General features: G+C 34.5%; 1 protein-coding gene across 1 annotated transcript in view; it reads right to left on the bottom strand.

The window, feature by feature from the left end:
- Positions 1-10,617: 10,617 nt before the first annotated feature.
- LOC140136082 (nucleoredoxin-like) overlaps positions 10,618-24,265 on the bottom strand; it is a 37,264-nt gene continuing 23,616 nt past the window's right edge. The window contains exons 4-8 of the mRNA XM_072157789.1: positions 23,107-23,311; positions 19,806-19,894; positions 16,931-17,021; positions 12,342-12,460; positions 10,618-11,016 (exon numbers count right to left, since the gene is read on the bottom strand). Coding sequence (XP_072013890.1) covers positions 10,825-11,016; positions 12,342-12,460; positions 16,931-17,021; positions 19,806-19,894; positions 23,107-23,311 — 696 coding nt within the window. The 3' untranslated portion in view covers positions 10,618-10,824. The remainder of the gene's footprint in view (positions 11,017-12,341; positions 12,461-16,930; positions 17,022-19,805; positions 19,895-23,106; positions 23,312-24,265) is intronic.

The following is a 24,265-nucleotide window of genomic DNA, read 5'->3' as shown; positions in this document are numbered from 1 at the left end:
AGTAAATGCCAAAGAACTGACTACATGTATGGTAATGATATACCCATATGGATTATAATTCTTCCCCATATGACACTTGATGAATTCACCTATCCTGAAGAGCAGTCACTTTGGCTGAAAATGCATCAATGACCATCTATTTTATTCCCAAAAGGGTTTTAGATAAATACGAAATTGAATTCTAAGGTCACCTAAAACCTGTATTTAAAAATACTCTAATATCATTGTCATATCTGCTTCAGAAGCCAAAATATACATAATTAGGCCTATATCATGTGGTGGTGGCCATGTTGGCGGCCATCTTGGATTACTGTGTGAATGAGGATATCAGTGTTTTAGATTAGTACAAATTTGAATTCTTTAACCTCTGAAATATATTCCAGGACACTAACATCATCATCATCCGCAGCGAACTTCAGAAACGGAGATATATCTAATCATATGCGGTTCCATTTTGGCGGCCATCTTGGATTCCAGTGAAAATGAAGACATAAGTGTGTTAGATTTGTACAAATTTGAATTCTCTGACCTCTTAAACCTATTCAAAGACACTAGAATCATCATCATATCTGCTTCAGAAGCGGAGATATATCTATTCATATGTGGTGGCGGCCATTTTGGCGGCCATCTTGGATTACAGTGTGAATGAAGACATCAGTGTGTTAGACTTGTGCAAATTTGAATTCCCTGACCTCTTAAACCTATTCAAAGACACTAAAATCATCATCATATCTGCTTCAGAAGCTGGGATACAGCTAATTATATGTTGTGGCAGCCATTTTGGCGCCATCTTGATAAAAAGAATTCCCAAAGTGGATTTTGGAGGATTTTGGATATGATATTCTATGATACCTTCTGCTTCTTCAGTGCAAAAATCAGCTTTGTACCAATTTTTTCCGGGTCAAAATGTCCAACGACCATACTACTAGTAGTTAAAGTTGGTAAACATCACAAGCAAGCATTCCTGACTTGAATATCCGAATTCAAAAAAATATTTGGTATCAGAATAACAAGTTTGATTTTTCAAATTATGTATTTGGATTTTTCTTAAGATAATACATGGAGAGATTTGACGGTTCTAAATGGTAAATCGACCTTTGGGACACCCTGTATGACTTCAATATTGGGTGGTTTGTTCCCTTAAAGGTGGATGACCCGATTGACAATAAAAAATTAACAAAAACGTTGTTGCCTCATTTATGGTATACAGGACGCAATCCGAGTCCCATTTTGCTATCAAAATTGTATGATATATGCCTATGATTGTACTTTCATTTGGCAAATGATCTGTCATCAAGACTCTCCCTGGATCTCAGAAAACACTAAACAGCAATGAAGACCTTCCACTATGGTGACTTTGTGATGATCTTCTTAGGGTGGGAGATCCAGGTGCTTCCACTGAATAGACTCACAATTCCAGTGTTTAATGTATGTCTGATCACCTTTATTCAAATATAGATTAAACTTGTCTCCGGTCCCAATAGTATATTGAAGCTGTGGTCCTAATTATGTCAACTGGTATCAATTTTGTGCATGAAGATTATGGGACCCCATCTAGAAGACACCTGGAAAACCCAAATGTTAATGGTTTTATGTTGAAAACAATTTCATCAACGTTGTCATATTTGTGGCTATCTCATATTTCTTATTGGTTCTTTATTCATTATCAACGCCACTGAACCAGCTATCATTAATGGTGATGTCAGCAAGTCTTTTGGACCTTGGATGATCTTTTGATGTTTTGATGGAACAAGCTCTCAAATGAAACCAAATTCATTACCGTGGCAATAAAGTAGCATACCTTGTTCTACAAACTTTTTGACCGCCTCTCGAAGGCTCAAACAATTTATGAACAAACCATAACCAAACTGATGTCCTATCAACTTAGCTGTGGAAAGGTGTGCTGAAGTAGAAATATCTCAAGCCAAACTGATACAAATTCTCACCTAAATTACATACAAAAGTTCACATGGATTATTATACATTATTATGTTTTGATGAATCCAAGTGTGTGAAAGTATTGGATCCAAAACATAATAATGATAAAATTGGATGCTTTACGTCTGCCAAAATGGGTCTGAATAGTTTCATATCATGATTTCCAAATTTCAACAGGTAAACACTAGCGTCTCTAGGTATATAAAAGGTATACAACATATATACTGTACTCCCTCTAATAAACACCCCACCTATCTTTTAAAGTAAGTTATTGAAATGCAGAAATGCTCATGCCATAGCATGTAGGTAAGCTTAAAACTGGCATTTGTTGAATGTCATGATCTCCGAAGTGGCGGACCCAGAAGTAATTTGCCATAAAAATATAACTTAAAACAGGATGTCAAGTGGAAGTGACATGTATTTTGCCAACTTATAATAATATAGGCTCTAGGGTTAAGTTTGTGTACATGACTCTTTTAAGAGTTTCCTTTCATTTTCATGTTATATATGTCAAGACATTTAGAAAAAGTTTGGGTAAGAAAAGCAAATTTTCAAAATGGCGTCCAAAATTACCGCCATAGGGTTTTTACATAAAACACACTATAGCAACATAAAAATGATCTCATGATAAATAATTATCAATGGAGTGAATGTTTCTGATTAACATAAATAAATATGGCTTATTTAGTTTCATTAACATCTTTTAAATTCAAGATGGCATTCAAAATGGCCGCCAAAATAGGCTATTTCCATTGAAATACACTAAAGCAACATAAAAATAATGTAATAATAAAAATATTATCAATATTTTGAGAATTTGCTTGATCTGAATTTCTTACCCAAGCCTTTTCTGAATGTCTTGACATATATAACATGAAAATACAATGTAACTCTTAAAAGAGTCATGTACACGAACTCACCCCTACAGTTTGTCCAAAATTCACTTCTTATAAATGCCACCTTTCGAAAATGTCATGCCCCAGGGGCATTTATTACAGAGAATACAGTATTTTATTTTTGAAACATATAAAAAGTCAACATTATGGTCAACATCCCATATGGTGTTTAATTAATTGTATTCATTTATTCTTCAAGACATGCAGTGTGTCTTTTTGGTTTAAAAAAGTAAGTTACATAGACATACATTCACAAGGTTTGATCACAATTCACATGCATGCATGAATATTTTTTTTATATAACCCCCTGAGCACTACCTGCCGATCTAACATTGCCTCTGATTGGTCAATTACGTGATATCTTCACTTTATAGTTCAAGACCGAATTAAAAAGACTAGTTTGCGTATATGACGTCCTCCCAACTACACCGAAAATGACGTACTGCACAGGCGTGTGATTGGTTACTGACCTGCGCAGTACAGTATTTTTGGTCTGGTTGACAGGACGTCATACGCAAACTAGTCTTTTTAATTCGGTCTTCAATTATAATCACCAATCAGAATGCAGCTTTGCAAATAATTCACACCAATTTTTTTGTGGTGAAATTATTCTAACAATGTTGCTGATTGGTCTAATTGATAATGAAAACTTCTTTTTGGCCAATCGGCAGGTAGGTCTCATAGGGTTAAACACCAGATGATTTATCGAATCTTGAAAACAGTTGAGTCATAATTGGTGGGTTATTAGAGATTATTGTGAGTTGATTTACACCGAGTTATTGCAGGTGATTTTCACAAAATATCTCCTTAATCATTTTAATATCACACATATTGTAATAAAAAGTTGAATTTACACTCATTTAGTATAAAAGAGGAACTGATTTTGGACTGATTATACAGTAATTAAACTGTTCTTTCCAAAGCAGCAATCATTGGTTAAAAGTCAATCCCTTGTTACTGCTGAAGTGACAAAGTATAAATCCAGCTTTACACTTCAATGACAGCTTCCTAGTGGTATAACTTGTTCGGCTTATAATTGGCAAAATTATTCTGTTTTTGTTACTGTGCGCATCAGTAAAGTTCTAATCTATACTTGTGTACACTCATATAAAGCGCCCGCCAGTCATGCATTACTCAACATACAACTATTGTAATACTGCGCCCAACTGCATGCATGACATTCTATATCAATACACAATGTTATAGTCTCATTGTTTTTGCCAATTTTAAGCTGAACAAACTATAGTCTACAATATAAGGAACCTTTTCACATTATTACACATAAACAATGTGTGTATCTCTCACACAATACCAATAGGCTTTTCCAGTTGAAATCCATACACCCTCTATGGAAGTCATAACCTTAATTTCCCACACAGGGGGTGTAGATTTCAAATGGAGGCCATGTCTTCCATAAGAGATGTATGGATTTCAACTGGAATAGCCCACTTGGCAAACTTTTTGTGAAATCAAACCCAGCCGTCTACTATATAATATCAAAGAGATTAAACCAAAGAGTACCAACTCTGTAATGTTTGCACATTGCTCATGGAGGGGCAAGGTCTCTGCCCCATCTACACGCCGATGTCAAGACCTTTGATCAGCCAATCAGCATGATTGTTTAACACTTCTGTGTTAACATTAGGGTACGCTCGACCCACACAGCACAGACCACAGAAGTATTAAAAAATGTCCTTTACCTAATGATTATTTTTCCTTAGCTAGGTAAACTTAAAGAATGTGGTTGCTTGCTTTGTGCAAGTAATACATTGTGTCGTTGAGCCGCAAACATCTGCAGCACTAAAGCTTGAAGACGCAAATTATCATTTGACATCGGTGTATGCCGATAAATGCTGAAGGCAGTATTCGAAATAAGCCATATATTTGCACCCCAAAATTTGCCTGTTGCGATACAACTTTTATTAAAGTGTGGTGCAAAATTGCGATACCATATTGTACCAACTTTATGTGTTGATTGTCTGAGGCTACACTTCAAATTGCTCTGCATCAGATGAAATTGCAGTTGCACCACAACTTTCAAAATGGGGTGTAAAAGTGCACTCTTGAGGTAAAAATATTAATTTGAAGACTGGCTGGAGTTACGCTATTTTGGTCACCATGCCTGACAATCCAAGATGGCAACTTTGCCATAGCAGTTGGTACTTTTTGGGTTTGATCTCTTTGTGTAATATAGAAAAGTTGCATAGTAACTCGAGATAAATTTGGTTGTTTATTCAAATTATGACCTTTAGATAGTCATTTTAAGAGCCTATGTGGCTATACACAAGATGTTTCAGTTTGCTTCAAGATGATGATGTTGAGTTGTATTGTGTGCATTTGTGGAATTCCATAACATCAAATAATATGTTGCTAAAGGCATGTCTTTACTTTATTGCATCTGTGATGTGTTAAATTGACTGTAAATTCTATCACTTCAATGCAAATTCATTTATATACCTCATATATAGATGAATATATATTCCTGTCATCTGATTGGTTAAAAGTGCGGTCATTGAATTAGCTATGCCCTCAAAATGAACTATGGACCGGTCATGGAAACAAACTATGGACCGATTTGAGTCTACGCATGCGCAATCGCAACATACATCCATTCGGTATATAAAAAAATATTGACTGCTTTATATTCGGGCATGGTTAAAATTATAGGCCTGCTGTTATCTCAAAACCATGCTATGCCTAGCGTGGTTTTGAGATCACCTTGGCCTATAATTTTAAACGTGTCCCTCATAGCAGTCAATATTTGTATAATAACATATTGATGCAAAATTCCACCACATAAATTGAGTTGCTTTATCCTAGGAAACAAACATCTTGCATACAGGATTTATCAATTCAATATATTTGATGCGATCAAGCAAAATCAGTTGAAACTCGGAAATTCTTACATTTTCAGTTTCTTATAGGATAGTAAAAAGCATAAACAAAGCTGCATTTAGCAGAAAAACCTGTTGAAATTAAACAACCAGTTCCAAAGATATGAGCAGTTAAAGAGTTTCCAAAACAACAGAAAACAAAAGTAAATATTTCCTTTGTTTGGCTATATCTCAAAATCAATATTTCCGAGTTCCGACTGATTTTGCTTGATCACATCACATATCTCTAATCCCAAGAAGGAATAAAATTTGGCTATTCCAGTTGAAATCCATACACCCCTATGAAAGACAAGACCTTAATCTCCCGCATAGGGATTGTGGATTTCAAATGTGATTACCTAAATGGGTGACTCCATTTGAAATCTACACCTGCTGTGTGGAAGATATATTAAGGTCATGTCTTCCATAGGGGGTGTGGATTTCAAACGGAATATTTTTTATTGCTAATACATTGCACATTGCTACTTGATATTTAATTACAACAGACTATGTACATTATCACTCAGGTGGATACACACCAATACATACTATTTGGACAATACAAGGTCCAGAGTTTTAGCCAGAAACCACCCGTCCAATCTATACCAAAATTTGACCCTCAAATATAAAACAACTTGTCTATACCCATGGAAGGGTCACTGGGTTCAAATATGTCCTGATTTGGCCTTTACATATCACTTTGAATTAGTCCCAAGTTCATATACCCTTAAAATCATCTGTTTTAGAGCTATCACATCTATAAAATCCATTAAATTACCCATATGGCTGGCTAAGACCTTCACAAGGTCCAAATTCTGTGAAAACTATGCACATTCCCAAATTCTACTGATTTCTGTCAATATCTAGCTGCATTTCTACTTTGCCAAAACACAGGTTTTGACATGGCATAACTGTAGGTAGAAATATTACTATATCGTTACCCTGCTACGATAATTGCCTAATTCAGTTTTCAGCCAAACTGAGGCCAACTTTTTTGCCTAAATCATGTGTCTATTAGCATGTGCACCTGCTGTAAAATTGACATTGACCAATCATAAAAGAGATTTTGGGATGAGTTAGGCAATTTTGACAGGTGACAAGGGCCTAGATTTTGATGAGAATCACAGAATCGATTCTTGTGAATGATTCTCGTAAGATTCGGTTGCGAGAATTAACTTCTCTCATTTTTTCATACAGTAAGTGCAGTGACTATGATGGATTTTGATTCTTGCAACCCAAGACGAAATCTAGGCCCTACAGATGGCAAATTAGGCATTGAACACAACAATTTATGCCTCGGCTGTTTGACTGAGGATTTTGCTCCGATGTTTGCCCAAGTCACAGGCCAAAGTCACTAAAATTCACATGTATCAGTTATGTTATCACCCAAATTGTTTCTGATAATTTGTTTGAATTTGTCTAATTATCATTTGTTCTTGCTGAAAAGTTAGTGAATATGTTTATATGCATGCCGGAACCATATTTTGTATTTTTTCTTATCGTAGCAGAGTGATGATATAGGTCTACATCTTACAAGCATATGTGTGTCTAGTGTCACAAAACTGAACCCCTGTATTACACTTCAAAGCTCATAAAAATGTTGGTAAAACTGTATGCAAGTTATACCTATTTCGAATCATACACCATAAATATCTATCCCACCCAGGGTTCGAATTCGGCTGTATCGCATAGCAGTTTTCTCCACATTTTGAAGTAACTGCTACCCAATTTTGCATTTGTATAGCACTTTTTATAGTGCTTTAGTATATGGAAGTATCCTGATTTTGTGAATTAGCCAAAAACTGCTACACAAATTTTTTTAACAAATTCGAACCCTGATCCCACCTCAACTTTACATTTAGTGACAAGTGCTCAGGTGTCTTTTGGAATTCTACTTTGGTTGTAGCTAATAGGATTGACCAACTACTAGTTTTACCTGCTAAATCCCAGTAAAAACTAAATCTTGAAATACAGGGTATCCCAAAATGATTGGAGTACCCATCCATGTGACAATTTTTCATGGTATTATTAAGTTTTACTTGCTATTCCACATTATTAGAATAACAATATTTGATTTTGGTCTTTGCTATAAGGTAAATAAACAAAAAGAACAAAAAAAGATTTGTCTCTGGAGAAAATGAAAAATATCACAGCAAAGTGGTATATATTTGTTTTTATTAAATGCTTGCATTCTTTTTCTATTCTATATGGCATTTTTGGCTAATTTTGTCCATTTTTGGTTTATCCTTCATGTAAGACTGCATGAAATTAGCCTAGCACAAATCTTCTACTGAAGGATTATACAGCTTTATTCCGTAAGCAGCTTAATTCCACAATGGAGTCTTTACACTAGTCTAGCTCATGAATATCTTACACCAAGGATACACCTCAATTTTTTCCCCATGACAACTAAAAAATGACTCTGAACATGGGTAAAAACACTTTATGTGCTAAAATTCAATTTAAAAAAAAAATCTATGCATGCGTTCTCCTGAGACAAACATTCTTTTTGTTTAGGCTAACTTATGACTGAAAAAATTAGACATAGAACATCATTCAATGTTATAATAATACTAAGATGTCTTTGAAAAGGATGTGGCATTAACCAGTACTACATGTAATTGCTTTTGGACAACGTATAACTTTGATTTTTTTATCCCAAACATTTATAGACTAGAATGTACAAGCATCATGCAATTTACAAGTATAACAAAAGCAATCATGCAGGTTACTATTATCATTTTTATACATTTTTTCTCCTTTAAAAAGTAAGGAATATAATATTACTATAAAATAAATTTCTTCTGTACAGTACTTTCTTATAGAAAAAACATTTTAACTAGGAGCTCTTCTTTTAACTCTTCTGGTTGAAATACACACACCCCTGATAGAAGACATGAGCTTCTAATCTCCCACACAGGGGGTGTGAATTTCAAATTGGGTTACCTGAATGGGTGACTCTATTTGAAATTTACCCCCAATGTGTGGGAGATGAAGGTCATGTCTTCCACAGGGGATGTATGTATATCAACCGGTAGAGCCGGTTACAGCAAAAATTGCATGCAAGCAAATAAATAAAAATACACAAATAACATAAAAAGTACACTAAAAACTTACAAATGTAATGCCAATAGTTACGGGCAATTACAGTGTACAAATACCTTAAAACCTCGTCTACAAGCATATATAGTGTTTTTGATGAAAGCTAACTTTATACGAATTAATCGTGAATATGCCAAAACAATAGATTGGTCTTACAATAGTATTTGTTTGTATATTTGTATAGGTAATTTATTTACTGAAACTCAATAATGTTATTTGTCGCTGGATGGCGCCTGGATTAATTTAGCTTTCATCAAGAGCATTCTATATGCTTGTAGACAAGGTTTTACAATAGTACAAGAAAATGACAAAATACTGATCTCACACAATGCTGTCAAACTTAAACATGAGGGAATCGCAAGCACTGTCACACAGTGATATCTACTATTATAAATTTAGTAATGGTTCCAAATAAGTCTAAAATTTTCATTCTGCTTGAAGTTACCAATATCTTTGAATTTTTAAACTATTCTTTGGTAGGAATCATGATAATTAGTAACTATTGTTTGATTTGTTTCACTTAACTTTCAACTCATCATAGTACCCATGGAAAATGTTACAATAACTAGTGTCAATGAAAAGTTGTTAAATTTGGCTGAAAATGTGGCTTTTGGTATATCAATGGATCCAATCAGTAAAACTTCTGTTTTTGGCAAGAAATAACAAATAATACTGGGTTAAGATAATTTACAAACAAGCTAATACTGAATTGAAAAAAAAAAGGAAAACAGCACCATAGTTCAAGTAAAAGAGTGACATAAGTGAACACAGACAAGAGAGATATAAAAAATACAGAGCTAGCAAAAATAGTTTTAAAGTTTAAAAAAAAATTAGAGCAGCTTAAAAAGAAAATGATTGAAATAATGCAAAAAACAAAACAAAAACAAACAAACAAAAAAAAATGTTTAAAGAAACTGGAAACAAGAAATTTGAATTTGGATAAAACAAAGACTTTTAAATTGGGAGTTATTTTGAGGTCCAACATGTACAACATCATTTTTAAATAATATTACAAAAGAAAGAAAGAAAAAATGGTAATATAAGGCAAAAAACAACAACAAATTGTCTGTTTGCCCACAAGAGACCGACCCAAAAACACACAAACATCTCGAGGCACTATTTTTTTTAAATATGCTCATAAAATTTCATAATTTTTGCACATTTTTTCCTCCAAAAGTGTAGTAATAATTTCTAAGTTTATGTTTTGAGTATTTTGAAGCTATATCAAATGTTCAATAGCTTTAGTTACACTGTAAGATTTTGTTTTACTATCCATGTCAAAATGGAGGAAGAGCACATGGAAAAAAAAGGATCAACCTAACGACCCTCCACATTTTTGTCTTTTGAGGGCAAACAAACAATTTTTTTTGCCTAAGGAAAGTGAATGCACAAAGAATTTCAAACATTGCATGCAGAGAGTTGGAAAGAGCAAGGGTTTTAAGATCACTTTGATTTGTTTAAAAACTGACATAATGACATGAAAACATACACATATAAGCCATCTTATATTGTGTTAAAATTATCATTCATACTTAATAATTCCTAGTATGATATAACTTATAAGTACCTTTATTCAGCAAAAGCATATTTTTTAAAAGCATTGCTTCACCTCAAGTTCAGTAGTGAAGTAGCATCCCTTGTACGCATATTGTACGCTTCGTGCAATTAACTTTATGCATGCAATTTAATACTGTGGCCAGTGAAAAACGCACCTACGTCACTACCAAACTTGGGTGAACCAAAGTTTTATAACAGGATTGCCAAAATTCAATACTGATCATGGCAAAATGCTGAAATAGCAACCGGTACAAAAAACTCTATTTCACCAATCAGGACATAATTTTTATGAGTTGTTTAATATAAAAATTATATTGACATAATTACATTTATAAGAAAATATGGCACAATTCCAGAACACCCTTAACACTCGTATGTTGAATAATGCTCTTGGCTCCACACATACAGTGTGATGGGTGTTATGGAATTATTCCGAAAATACATATCGATGTACATAGCTATCCGCTTAATGGTTTAAATTCTAGTGACTCTTCTTTGTATTTGGTAAGGCATTCGTTGATGATGGTTGCTGTGATTTCTTTCTTGTCACACTTATATACTTGCTGCTCGGGAATGTCCAGGATGGTCAGGATGGGTAGGTCATCATCTTTGATGTTCAGGAATTCTCGTAGGCTGTCGACGATGTCCTCCTGAGTGATGAAAGAAATTTATGAATTGGCTTTTAGTGGATCATAAGAATAATGGAATAAAATTTAGGCATTTACATAGTGCTCTAGAACAATTATTTAAAAATACTTGTCATTATTCCACTGCCACTAGAATATATCACACCATTTGGCAGCCAACAATAACAATAAATACTCTCCAATATCTCCCCATTTTACACCCAAGTAGAGTGGGATAAGCAAGGTAAAGTGTTTTGCCCAAAGATACAACAAGTTGGCCCTGATCGGTCCCGGCAAATTACCGGATCTGGAACACACACACAATATGCACTGGATCTGGAATAACAGGAATATTAACAAATTTGATAATTTGACAACCTTGTGATAATGAGTTGTACGCCTAATTGTTCAGCCACAGTGCCATTTAAGGGATCTAGAATGAGCGTTTATTGCGTTTAGACAGTATTTTTTGAGGGACATGAGAGCACCTCAGACCTATCAATTTTCATTCTGAATACGAAGCATGTCTTTCTCATATCAAATAATTTTCATTTTTGAAAATCACAATATAATACAAATTTTATGACAAATTATAAAAATTTAATATTTTTCAAATTTTTGATATATAACAGTCCTCAAGTAAATTATATAAATCTAATGATATATTCTTAAAGTGTATGTAGCTGGGAGGAAAAGCCGACGGTCAATAGAAAATTTTGACCTTTCATATTGAAGATATGTATTTTTTTCCCAAAAAGACCTATTTTTTTTTGGTGTTTTGGGAAAAAAAATCCATATCTCCAATACGAAAGGTCAAAATTTTCAATTGATCGTCGGCTTTTCATCCCACCTACATACACTTTAAGTATAAATCATCAGATTTGTAAAGTTTACTTCGAGTACTGGTAAATATCAAAAATATCAATTTTTAATGATTTGCCATAAAATGTGTATTAAATTGCGAATTTCAAAAAATCAAAATTATTTCATATCAGAAGTACATTCTTCGTATTCAGAATGCAATTCGATATGTCTGATGTGCTCTAATGTCCCAAAATAAATACTGTCCAAACGTTCATACCCCAGCCCTTAATTCAATATCACACATATGAAAATGCTACACCCATTCTGCGCCTGTTACCACATATTTTGTCACAGCATAGTCTTGACATCTTTCTCGTAAACGTACATAGGCACCATGGAGCTTAGACTTGTATTTCACCAATTTTTAATCTTGCATAACACAATTTCTGTCCAAAATTCACTTCTAATAAAGCCCCCCTTTTTTTTTTTTTTGACATGCCCCCAGGGGCATTATTAGAGAGAATACAGTAGTTATTCTTCCTTACATCACCAGCAACATAAAAGTGTAGTTTGTCATCTTCTTCTTTCTCATTCTTCTTATACTCCTCAGCAACCGGTAGTAGAACATCCTTGGCTTTGGTTACATCATCATCTTCCTGCACATCTGATGAAGGTCAAATAAATGTCAAAGTACAGATTAAATGTTTTAAGTTATCTTGTTTCGACAAGGTCTATAAAGATAAATTTGACTACTACTTTCAAGTGTGCTACATAATCAGAGATTATTCTATATAGGAGATATTTTGGTCAGCTATGGCAGGGTTTCAAGTTTGACAAGAATCGGAGAATCTATTCACACATGTGGTGTAATCAAGCAAAATCAGCCTTGAGTGAGCAAATATGGATTAATTTAGAAGTATTTTGCAGCCTGCATGAACATATTGTTGCAGCATTTAGTAAATTAATGTGTAACAGGACAGAAAACTGTAAGAAATTTGTCAGGTAAAAAGTGACAAATTTGTTTGCAGATTATTCATAGATATTAAAGCCAGGCAGTGCAAAAATGGACATTGTCATTGCATGATCTGCACCTCCTGTGGATATAATAGCCCGATAGTGTACAAATGCAGTGGCGTAACTAGACATTTTCATTTGGGGGGGGGGGCAAGCATAATAAATGAGGGGGCAGGAATCCAGCACCTTTTGGCGACAAAAGAAGTGTATGGCATATTGAAGCTAAACTGGTGACATATGGTAAAAAAGTGGAATAAAAGCGCGCAAAAATTTGTGTTTTTTAAGGTTAAAATGACCAGATATGAGGTTAATTAATAACTCTCAGAAGTAGGCCTACTTTAACTTTTTTCATTTGGGGGGGCAAACAGGGGGCAAGGGTTCAAAATGGGGGGGCTCCAGCCCCTGCCCCCCCTGGCTGGTTACGCCACTGCACAAATGCATATTTGTTGTCATCCTGTGACCACTGTTGTCTATCGTCTCACAGACGACACACAAGGAACAAATCAAATTTAGCACTAACAGGTTAAACTATATCCACTGACTAGCAATTATGTACTCGAATAAATTCATCAGGTCTGTAGTTTATCCATAACACCAAGAAATAACGTCCAGAAATATATGTTTTGACTGTTCTTGATATGATGAAATTGATGAAATTTCTTGATGTTGTTACAATTATGTACTCATTTCACAATTGTGATGCGATCAAGCAAAATCAGTCAAACTCGGAAATATTGATTTTGAGATATAGCCAAACAAAGGAACTATTTTGTTTTGTTTCCTATTGTTTTGGAGACCCTTTAATTGCTCATATCTTTGGAACTAGTTATTCAATTTCAATGGGGGTTTCTGCAAAATCCAGCTTTGTAAATGCTATTTACTATCCTTTATTAATACACACCTATGACGTCGCGCTATTGTTTTACCGCTCCATTATTTTCCACGAATGGAGCGATGATCACAATAACACGCCATTCGTAAATGCCTTTCTCTTTTCTCTGAAAAGCAAATACTTTTCAGGAAAAAGTACTGGCATTTACTTAATATAGTGTTAATATCAATTGCACTTTTGAAAAGCAAGTATTTGCGAAAAGTGCGTATTGTTATCATCACTTCATTCATGCAAAACAATGATACGAAAAAACAAGAAGAAAATGATTTTCATTAATACAATAAATTGAGGAAGAGGATAGCAACATTTGCACAGTATTGTTATGGGACCTGAGAGCACATCAGACATATCGAATTACATGCTGAATACGAGGATTGTCCCTATATCTAAAAATAATAATAATTTTGATTTTGTGAAATTAGCGATATAATACAAATTATTAAAATTTCATATTTTTATATTTTTCCAAATTTAACAGTCCTCAAGTAAACTTTATAAATCTAATGATATGTAATTAAACTATAGGCCTATGTAGCTGGGATGAAAAGCCGACTCAATTGAAAATTTGACCTTTCATATTGAACTTAAACATTTTTTTCCAAAAAGACCTACATTTTTAAGTGTTTTGAGGAAAAAATCTATATCTTTAATAATGAAGGTCACAATTTTCATATGATTGACGGCTGTTCAACCCAACTTCCTACTATTTACTGCATATCGTTAGATTTATACAATTTACTTTGAGGACTGTTAAATTTCAAAAATATCAATTTTTAATAATTTGCCATAAAATGTGTATAGTATCGCTAATTTAATAAAAATCTAAATTATTTGATATCAGAAGGATGTGTCTGATTTGCTCTCAGGTGCCACAAAATAAATACGTAAAAACGTTAGCTATCCGAGCCCTTACAATGCAATCTGTGAAAAGCAAGTCAAGATCAAAAGCGGGCAGGTTAAATTGTTGGCTAAGTTGTACTTATTATGCAAGATGTATTTTTACCCTCACTTTGGAAAATGCTTATTTAGGCTTTACTGTAGGCCCTTTATTTATTTATTTGGACCTTTCTTTCTCGCTTACTGTTTTGTATAACATTTTTTTTTCTTCTTTATATTTTTATACGTTTTCAGTGACTTAGGCCCTACGTATAATTTGTCATATTTTGGGCAACATTGCTACATATACGTAATACACATTCTGTATCAATGTATTTAGGCCTATGAATCTGCTTATTTTTAAATCGTTCTCTTCGGGCATGTTTAATAATGATAAAAGCCACAGTAGGTCTATTTTCTGTATAATTTTTATTTGTCATTAGTATATCTGATGTTTCATCTGATGGTATTTTGGCATGCTTGAATATTTACATACATCGATCAGTAGGCCTATCCGATACCGTAAAATGGGGTAACTTTGGGCACTTTTCAGAGTTTTTAAACCACTGCTTCCAAACAAAACCAAATATATTTCTAATTATCTCTTTTTTATGACATTAGGGTTCCTTCTACACCTTGAAGTTGAAAAAGATTTTTGAATAATTTTGAAAGGGTGCCCTAGGGGTTGAAAATAGCCTGACCAAAGTTACCCCGCATTTGGGGCAACTTTGGTCAGAGTATTACATTCCATGAAGAAAAAAAAAAATGAAAAAATTGATCTTCGCTGTATATGGGCAAGGTTTTGTTTTTGTGACATTTGACCCCTTGCAAAATTAAGCAAGCACGCATCCTTGCTCACAAATATCGATTTTTATTTTGTCTGAAAAAAATTCAAAAAAAATGCTCATTTTTGGTCAAAAATGCCAATATTTTCGTAACTTTCAACGAAATTGGACATGAGCGACTTTTATTTCTTCCAAATATATTTCTTAACAAATTGAGACCAAATATGACTAAAAACAATATTGCTGTACGGAAATATGACCATTTAAAAAATATATTTGAACGACCAAAGTTACCCCGCGTACCAAAGTTACCCCCATTTAACGGTAATTAAATATTACAATGTTAGGGACGATCCATTTGATTTCGGAAGGGGACTGGAAGTTGAGGTGGCTTTTATTTCGCGTCGAAGGCGGCGAAGTTTGTTTTGTTTTTTTCTGACAAAGTTCAGGGACATAGGCCTAGGTAAAATGTGTTGTAGTACATTTAAAATTTTCGTACCTTTTCGTACCTGATTTTGGTCCTTCTGCTGCGAATCAACGATATATATCCTCGAATGATTAGATCACAAAATTATCCAAGATAAACAATAGTGTCCATAATTGCATGGTTGTTCCAAAATCGAACACTCGATTCACAGAGAAGAGTATCATTGCTCAGGTATAGCGATACGTGTACCTTTCTTGAGGTACACAACTGTAATGACCATTTCATATGAACCTATATGACCTTTTTTCCTATTTTTCTTATTATGCAAAATAGATACCTAAACGCAACTACTTCAACAGTTAACGCATTAGAAGTGGGCATAAAGAACTATTGATTGTCTAATCACTTGGATAATTTTACGAATCTACGTTTATTCAATTTGTGTAACAAACATTTTAAATCTTTATAATTCAAGAAGGTGGTTACGGATGATTTGAACTAAACACCTGGATCGTGATATGATGGGTATTTCTATAGAAATTTTACATAAAGCTGAGTTGGACTATTTTTGCACTCGCACCTAAAATTATAATTGTCCGGCATCAATGAGTAATTGATCAATTTGTAAAGAGCAGCCTATTTCAATAACACTCCATTCGTGAAAAATAATGGAGCGGTAAAACAATAGCGCGACGTCATAGGTGTGTATTAAGTCGGTTAATGGCGCGGATCAGAGCGTGAGTGGATAAGAATGGCTTCGCCATTCCGCTGCTCAGCCATTCTTATCCACTCACGCTTCTAATCCTTGGCCATTATCCTATACAGAAACTGAAAATTTAATATTTCCGAGTTCCGACTGATTTTGCTTGATCGCATCACAATTGAAGATATGATCTTGGTTTATTTGTAGACATCTAAATTCTTTGGTTAAAGTTCGGTAGTGACGTCATTGCCTTTTCGCTGTTGTGTGGCAAGTGTGTTGACAATCCGTCCTTGTGCAATTAAATTTTATGTGCACAATTCGATACTGTGCCCAGTGAAATATGCACCAACGTCATAACCTAAAATTGAGGCGAACCAATGTCCATCTATTTCAGTTGATCAGTAGTTCTGAGGTAGGATCAACTAAAAAACACTCACCAGCGAACAGAATAACGCATTTATCTTCATTGATGACAGCTTGTGCAGAATCATCCAATTCATTTAGTGCCTTGGGGTACCATGGGAATTCCTGCAAAGATATATATAGACATGTTAAACACCACTATCAACCATAATCTTATCCCTAATCATTAAATTCTTACCTTCATGTGACAACAATCCCCACCTCGACCGGTAACTCTTGAAAAGACATACATATGCCTTATGTATTGAAGCAATCAATCCTCCGACCAACCAACAAATAATTCAGTGTAATTAATTTTGAAACAACTGCCACTTGTAGACTTATACAGAAACACTGGTTTAAAATTTAGTATATACAGGGTGTCCCAAAAAAAAGAGGCCCCTCATTGCGCCCTCTTTTTCTCCTATTTCTGAAAAGTTGATTAAATACATATTGGTATGTAAAGAAACCTTTAATAAACCAAAACAATTATTTCAATCGGCTGACAACTTCTGAAGATATACCCTTTTGAATAAAAGTACCCGTTTTTCACTCTGTCCACGGATAGCAAACAGAGTGGTTGGGTTGGCTCATGCTGTGGAGTGGCCTGCACGATCACCAGACCTCACACCACTTGATTTTCCTTTTTGGCAAAATCTAAGATCTTCACAAACGTATTACTGAATGCATTCGCAAGTATCCGGCGCAAAAGTATGGAACGCAACGCAATTGATGCAATGAGGACCAGGGCTGAAACCTGTATTCGCCAAGGAGGCAACCAGGTAGAGGGCAGAACAGCACAGTAAACTCAGTTCAGAAGAACCAAAGACAAACCAAACAGCCTTTTAGGGAAAAAGAGAAATGACTTGTGTTGTAAATAAAAAAAGAAATCAAGAAACAACAAAGTAAGAAACATAATAAAACAAAAGTAAGTAAAGTAAAGCAAAGAAGTCCCATTCGGCATCCATTTTACCCACAAATTAATGACACTATTAACAAAATCCATTGCCCATAAACCCACTGGGTAAGCCCATTCCATAAATAAAGTTATTTTATAACGTTATCATTGAGGAATGTTTGATATTCATGCATGGTATGTGTACTCCTTTTCAATCTTTGAAGTAGCCAAACCTTCTCCGTGGACAGAGTGAAAAACGGGAGCATATCTTCAAAAGTTGTGAACCGATTGATAAAATTGTTTTGGTTTATTAAAGCTAACGACTTAAGGTTTTTTTACATACCAAAATATATTTGATTAAGTTTTCAGAAATAGGAGAAAAAGAGGGCGCAATGAGGGGCCTCTTTTTTTTGGGACACCCTGTACTACACATAAGCTGGCCTTAGAGACCTATTCAGTGATGAGCTCTTTCAGAAAAATCGTAAAAATCATCAACATGAAGTGTTTTACACCTTTAGTATTAAGTATTTCTTGGCCAAACTGGAACATTATGAATGCTAGTGGCTCCGATAAACACATGCGCACATAGCACGGTACAGAAGAAAGGATACACACACCTTACATTGCGTACACACTTAGTACGCTACATGGATGCAACGCGCATGTTCCAGTTTGGCCGCGAAATACCTAATTTATCTGTAGTAGCATAAATTTGCTAACACAGCTTGCTAGTGGTTAACATTAAGTGGAGGCACCCTGTTTAACATTAGCTTTGGACATGTAATTATTTTACTGATTTTTCACCAGGGTATAATTAAATATCCAAATGTAACGCTTCCACCTAATGAGCCGAAATACAAAATAGGACATTTTTACATGAATATCTGTACTTTTAAGTAGAGAAATGAGCTATTTGAATTCAACTTTGTCAATTGTGTTATTGTTCTTGATATTTGCCAAATTTTTCATTTCAAAAAGACCTAATGACAATTTTAATGAATTATCTTATACTTTTACGCAATTTCTACACTATTCTAATTTTATTACAGTTTCGCTGGGATCACTGAATAGGCCTTTAAAGGCACCTGCATTACCATTAACAGATGTAAATCTTGTTCAATCTATTTACCTTGGCAATGTTGTTGTGTTCATATACAATTGATACTTAATCATAAAGAATTTGTGCAGGTGCTAAATTGTTTTGAATTGACATTGGTGCAAATCTTTACACCGAGCTTATTATTTTACTGGCTTCCATTTGAAATATTATCTTACTATAATTACACATATCTCAGCAATGTTGGACAACAAAATGCAATTTCTCTTTACTCTTTTTAGTCTGTTGCTGAAATGGGAATATTTTTGGCTTGACTCAAAAGAAGCGAGTGATTTTTGCCCAAAAATTAGTTTTGTCACAAGAAATTGGCCCATTTTGACACGCCTGTAAATATGTAATGTAAACATGCATGTTTCTAGTTTGTTACCAAAAACAATACATGTGATAAGAAAAAATTCCAACATTTTACTCAAAAATTGAGGTTTTGTCACAATAAATTGGCTAATTTTGACATTGTAAATAATGCACTATTAAAGTACATGTTTCTATTCTATTACCCAAAATATAGATATATATGATTTTAAGAGAAAATTCCAACATTTTGCCAAAAAAAAAGAATGAAAGTTTTGTCACAAGAAAGTGGCCCATTTTGACATTGTAAATAATTGCAAAAAGTGAACATTTTTATAGAAAATTATTTGTTTGTAATTTTCACGATCAATGCAGCTACTGGCAAAATGAAAATGTGTGAATAAGTTGTTTTTACATAGGTCTACATGAGAAAACTCAAAATTGTGAATTGAAAAAAAAATCTTTTTTTTTTTTTCCAATTCACAATTTTGAAATTACACATGTGCAAATTACCACTTTTGCAATACCCCTATGAACCAATCAAACACCATTAGGCATTATTTGAATGCTGCACCCTTGGGGTAATAGAATTCCTTATCCTTACCTTGCCTTCAGGATCTTTGATTACTTGTGCTCTTGCTTTCTCTGTAATCACTTTGTGATTTTCATCCAAGAGAACCAGTGTTGGAATACCTTGGAAGAGAAAAAGGAAAAAAAAAGTATGAAAAGGACATTCAGTCATTTTAAGCAAATTCTTTATTACATTATCAGCTGTGTTAGGTACGCTTTTTTTGTGAAAGAAACATTGATGTTATCTGCAATATACATCCTTTCCATCACAAATTTTGCCAACATATTATATCAGCGCCCTCTAGAGCCGATTCAGCACCCCCAAAATGTGGCACCCAGGGCACGAGCCCCCGCCCCCTCGCTACACCAATGCTCTTCTATAGCATCATGCCATGCAGCAGGTTTATAGCCACTCCTAAATATATTTGGGAAGATGATTGTGATGAAGAGCGCATCAAAGAAGCCAAGCTGCAGTGCCTCTGTTGAATGGAGAATTTACGGTAGACAGGGCGCAGTTTAAGAAGAAACAATATAAATTTATATTTTTACTATCTTCTACCATGTGATAGACGACAGGCAGGTCTAATATTTTAAGCAGTGGATGCCAGAGTGAAATTATTTGCCAAATTATAAAGAACATAATTAATAGGAATACACATGAATAATATAAATTTTCATGAAATAAATGCTGCTTCTCCTTTTGACGTAGACAGGATGTAGTTAAACGTTAGTAACGTCACACATCACAAAAGGTCCTGCCCAAACCCATACACATGATAAGCATCAAGCATCCTAGTAAATAAATACATTACAGAAATAGGTCACCAAATCCTGAGCCAGGTAACTTCCTAGCAAATAAAGACATCGCGGAAATAGGTCACACTACATATGCTGGAGGCTGAGAGGACATAATCAAGAATAAATTATTTGTAAATTTTACCCTGGTTTTCTTAACAGAACCTGTGGGTGAACCACTTCTGTTGGCTAGCTCTTATCTGTTAGGATAACTAGTTTTGGTTTTGTATTTATCAATCAATAATGCTGACAAATTTGGCTTCCATACTGGATTACTGTCATTGCAAGCCAAAATAATCTCATCTCTAATGGCAAAGTTCAACCTCCAATCAACAAGTATATAGCTTGAGAATTGACCTCAAGCTGTGGAGTATGAGTTTTTATACCCAACATGCTCAAAGGTCATTCTATGCTTGGAGATCCTTGTGTGTGAATTGAAAGAATCTAACAGGCACATTGTTATTAAATCTGTGATTTGGTAGCCCCACTTTTGACAATTTCCCTGATGACTTTTGATCATTTCATGTCCCATACAAATCTATGGTTAAGGCAGCGGAAAAACAAAACACATTTCACAGGCCCAACCGACACAGATGTGCATTTTGGGAGAATATTTTTGAAATATTGCTAAAATCATGTAAAATCAGCCACTTTGGAGCCAAAAATTAAAATTGATTGAGTTTGACAGAAATTTTTCGAAAAAAATTCAGAACATTTTCAAAATATGTTTGTAAAAAAATCATCAAATTTCCGGTTACTCCTTCATGTAATTATACACGAAATTAGGGTTAGGGTTAGTTTAGGGTTAGGGTTAGGATTAGGGTTAGTTTAGGGTTAGGGTTAGGATTAGGGTTAGTTTAGGTTAGGATTAGGGTTAGGATTAGTTTAGGGTTAGGGTTAGGATTAGGGTTAGGGTTAGTTTAGGTTAGGTTAGTTTAGGGTTAGGATTAGGTTAGGGTTAGAGTTAGTTTAGGGTTAGTTTAGGGTTAGGATTAGGGTTAGGATTAGCTTACACGAAATAATTACATGAAGGATCGACCAAATTTTCTCCAGATTTGTCAATCTTTTGCCAATATTTTATGCTCGTATTATACAGTCATTTTAGCCTCCAGAAAAAATCCTGACCTACCGAATTCTATTAGAAAAGTCCACCCTCACTTGGTCAACAAAAGTCAATATTTCAATGAAGAATTCTTTTGTTTCCTTTTGTTTTCTGACAGTCATATACGATGAACCCTATCTCCTTTACCTTCCTGGCAACTTTCCGCTCATTTTGTGAGACCATACCTCAAATATTGTGGTTTGGCAGTTCAGTTTCTTGGACAGCACCCTACTAGAAAAGTCCACCATCACTTGGTCAACAAAAGTCAATATTTCATTGAAGAATTCTTTTGTTTCCTTTTGTTTTCTGACAGTCATATACAATGAACCATATCTCCTTTACTTTTCTGACAACTTTCCGCTCATTTTGTGAAAACAGGTCTGTATCGTGCTTTGGCAGTTTAGTTTTCTTGGACAATATGCATGACATCCTATACAATTTCACCATACTACTATAAATAGCTCCATCCATTGCAGGTATTTCACAATTTTAGTACTTTTTGTTTTGATATTGACAAACAACACTTGCAATGGAAAGTGTAACTAAACTGTGTACAAAAGTGTAACTAGACAACTGTGTACTAAGCCAGGGTACTAACTAAGTGATAATTTTTGTGTACAGTCATTTTCGTGATTGCTGAGTCCTGCCCTATATTTGGAATACCTTAGGCCAAAAAAAAAAGAGGTTTGTCTCAAAGCTCGCGCGCGCATTTGTAAAATCATGAGATTTGGAAAAAAATAAATGCAGATTTTTTTTTATTTCAAAAAAATTATTTTTTTAGTTTTTCCAGAAAAATTCGGTGAAATCTAGATTTTTTTCTCAAAATACCATGAAAAAAGTTGGGAATAAAAAAAAAAATAAAAAAATTGCATTTCGCATTTGTTTTCAAACCACTCGTGAGCTTTGAGACAAACAATTATTTTTTTTTTCTTTTTAACACATTTAAATTTGCGAGGTGTTAATTTTGCAGTTGGAACTCCATTCACAAAATTCACAGAAAACCCACACGGAACTTACCACTTATACAGTAGTGCCTCTTCACCAGACATTTTTGTCTTGAACCTAATCCTTGATCTCAGACAGCAATTCAACTACCGTATTTGACTTAATCATAGTGCCCCTCCCCTAATTAACTCTCCCTACATAATTTTTCAAGTGATAAAGAGCCCCTTTTTCAATGCACCTGCAGAACTTCATTCTATCAAATGTTGAAAAATAGCCGTCTAAACCTTTCCATGACAGATTACGGTCATTTAAACTTCAGATTTACTATTATTTTGAATGTTTGTTCACGTAAATGCATGTTTCCATTTCCCAATTTTGACATGTGTCCCCGAAACGACAAACTTAAGCACCCTAGGCACTAATTAGGTCAAATAGAGTAATCTCATACCCATTATTCAGCCCAGCTCAAAGCTGTAGAACTGCAGCCTCATACCTGATATTGAGAAGTGCTTGGCAAGAGCTTGTTTTCTCGCATCTCCAAACGGCAAGGCAGCCCATGGCATCTCTTTCCAATACGCTCTGAAATGCTCCTCATCGCTATCACTACTGACAAAGATGATCTCAAAGTTCTTGTGGGTTTCTTTGACCTTCTTATAGCACTCTGCAAGCTTGGGAGTGAAACCTCTGCACGGCGGGCACTGCAGTGGAAAAGACAAACAAACAAAACTAAAAGATTGGAGTTGTGTCTTACTTTTGTGATAGTGTAATGGTTTGAAATAAACATAACATAACATAAAGGATAGTAGCACAAGGATATTATAGCACACATGACTACTTAGGGAAGAGATGAGTTTTAAGGCAATTCTTAAAACATTACTCGAGCACACAGTCAGGGAGATCACGCCACAACTTGGCACTTGCTAAGTTCTTCAAAACTTTGTCACCAATAGTGTTCATAGTTCGATTTAAAACAACTTGGTACTCTAGGTTAGAGTCCGAAGTTTTCCGTTTTACGGAAAATGGAAGAAAATCACAGAATCAGAGGTACAACACGGAAAATGACATTTTTGTATTATGTGACAAAAATTGTTAAAAGATAATAAAAGAGAATAAATGTTAAAAACAATCATGAGTTGTGTATGTCAATTTTTATGATAAAAATACTGTTTAAAAATACCGAAATAAAGGTATATTACCAAGGCATGAACCCCCTATATCCCTCCAAACATCGTAATAGTCGGCCTATTATCGTGAGAATATTCCAATCAGAGCATATTGATCGCGATATTGAACACTTTATTGTGACATTAAGGGGTACTACACCCTGGCCAATTTTGTGCCTATTTTTGCATTTTTCTCAAAAATTATAGCGCATTGGTGACAAGTAAGATATGTATATTATAGGGGCAAGGACTACAACTACTGCACTGAAAATTCAGCAACTCAAGGCAAGTAGTTATTGATTTATTGATCAAATATTGGTTTTCCTCATTTTTGAATGTAACTCCAAAACTGTTGTCTGTGCTGAAATAAAATTTCCAGTGCAGTAGTTGTAGTCCTTGCCCCTATAATATAAATTAGAGTCACGCGGTAGCATGACCAGCAAGTTTTAAAAAAAACGACTGATAAAGAAGAATAAGAAGATGCACCGC

This window comes from Amphiura filiformis, chromosome 16 (assembly GCF_039555335.1).
Source record: "Amphiura filiformis chromosome 16, Afil_fr2py, whole genome shotgun sequence".
In the NCBI taxonomy this organism is placed as follows: Eukaryota; Metazoa; Echinodermata; class Ophiuroidea; order Amphilepidida; family Amphiuridae; genus Amphiura; species Amphiura filiformis.
This window is presented reverse-complemented; position numbering and strand designations above follow the sequence as displayed.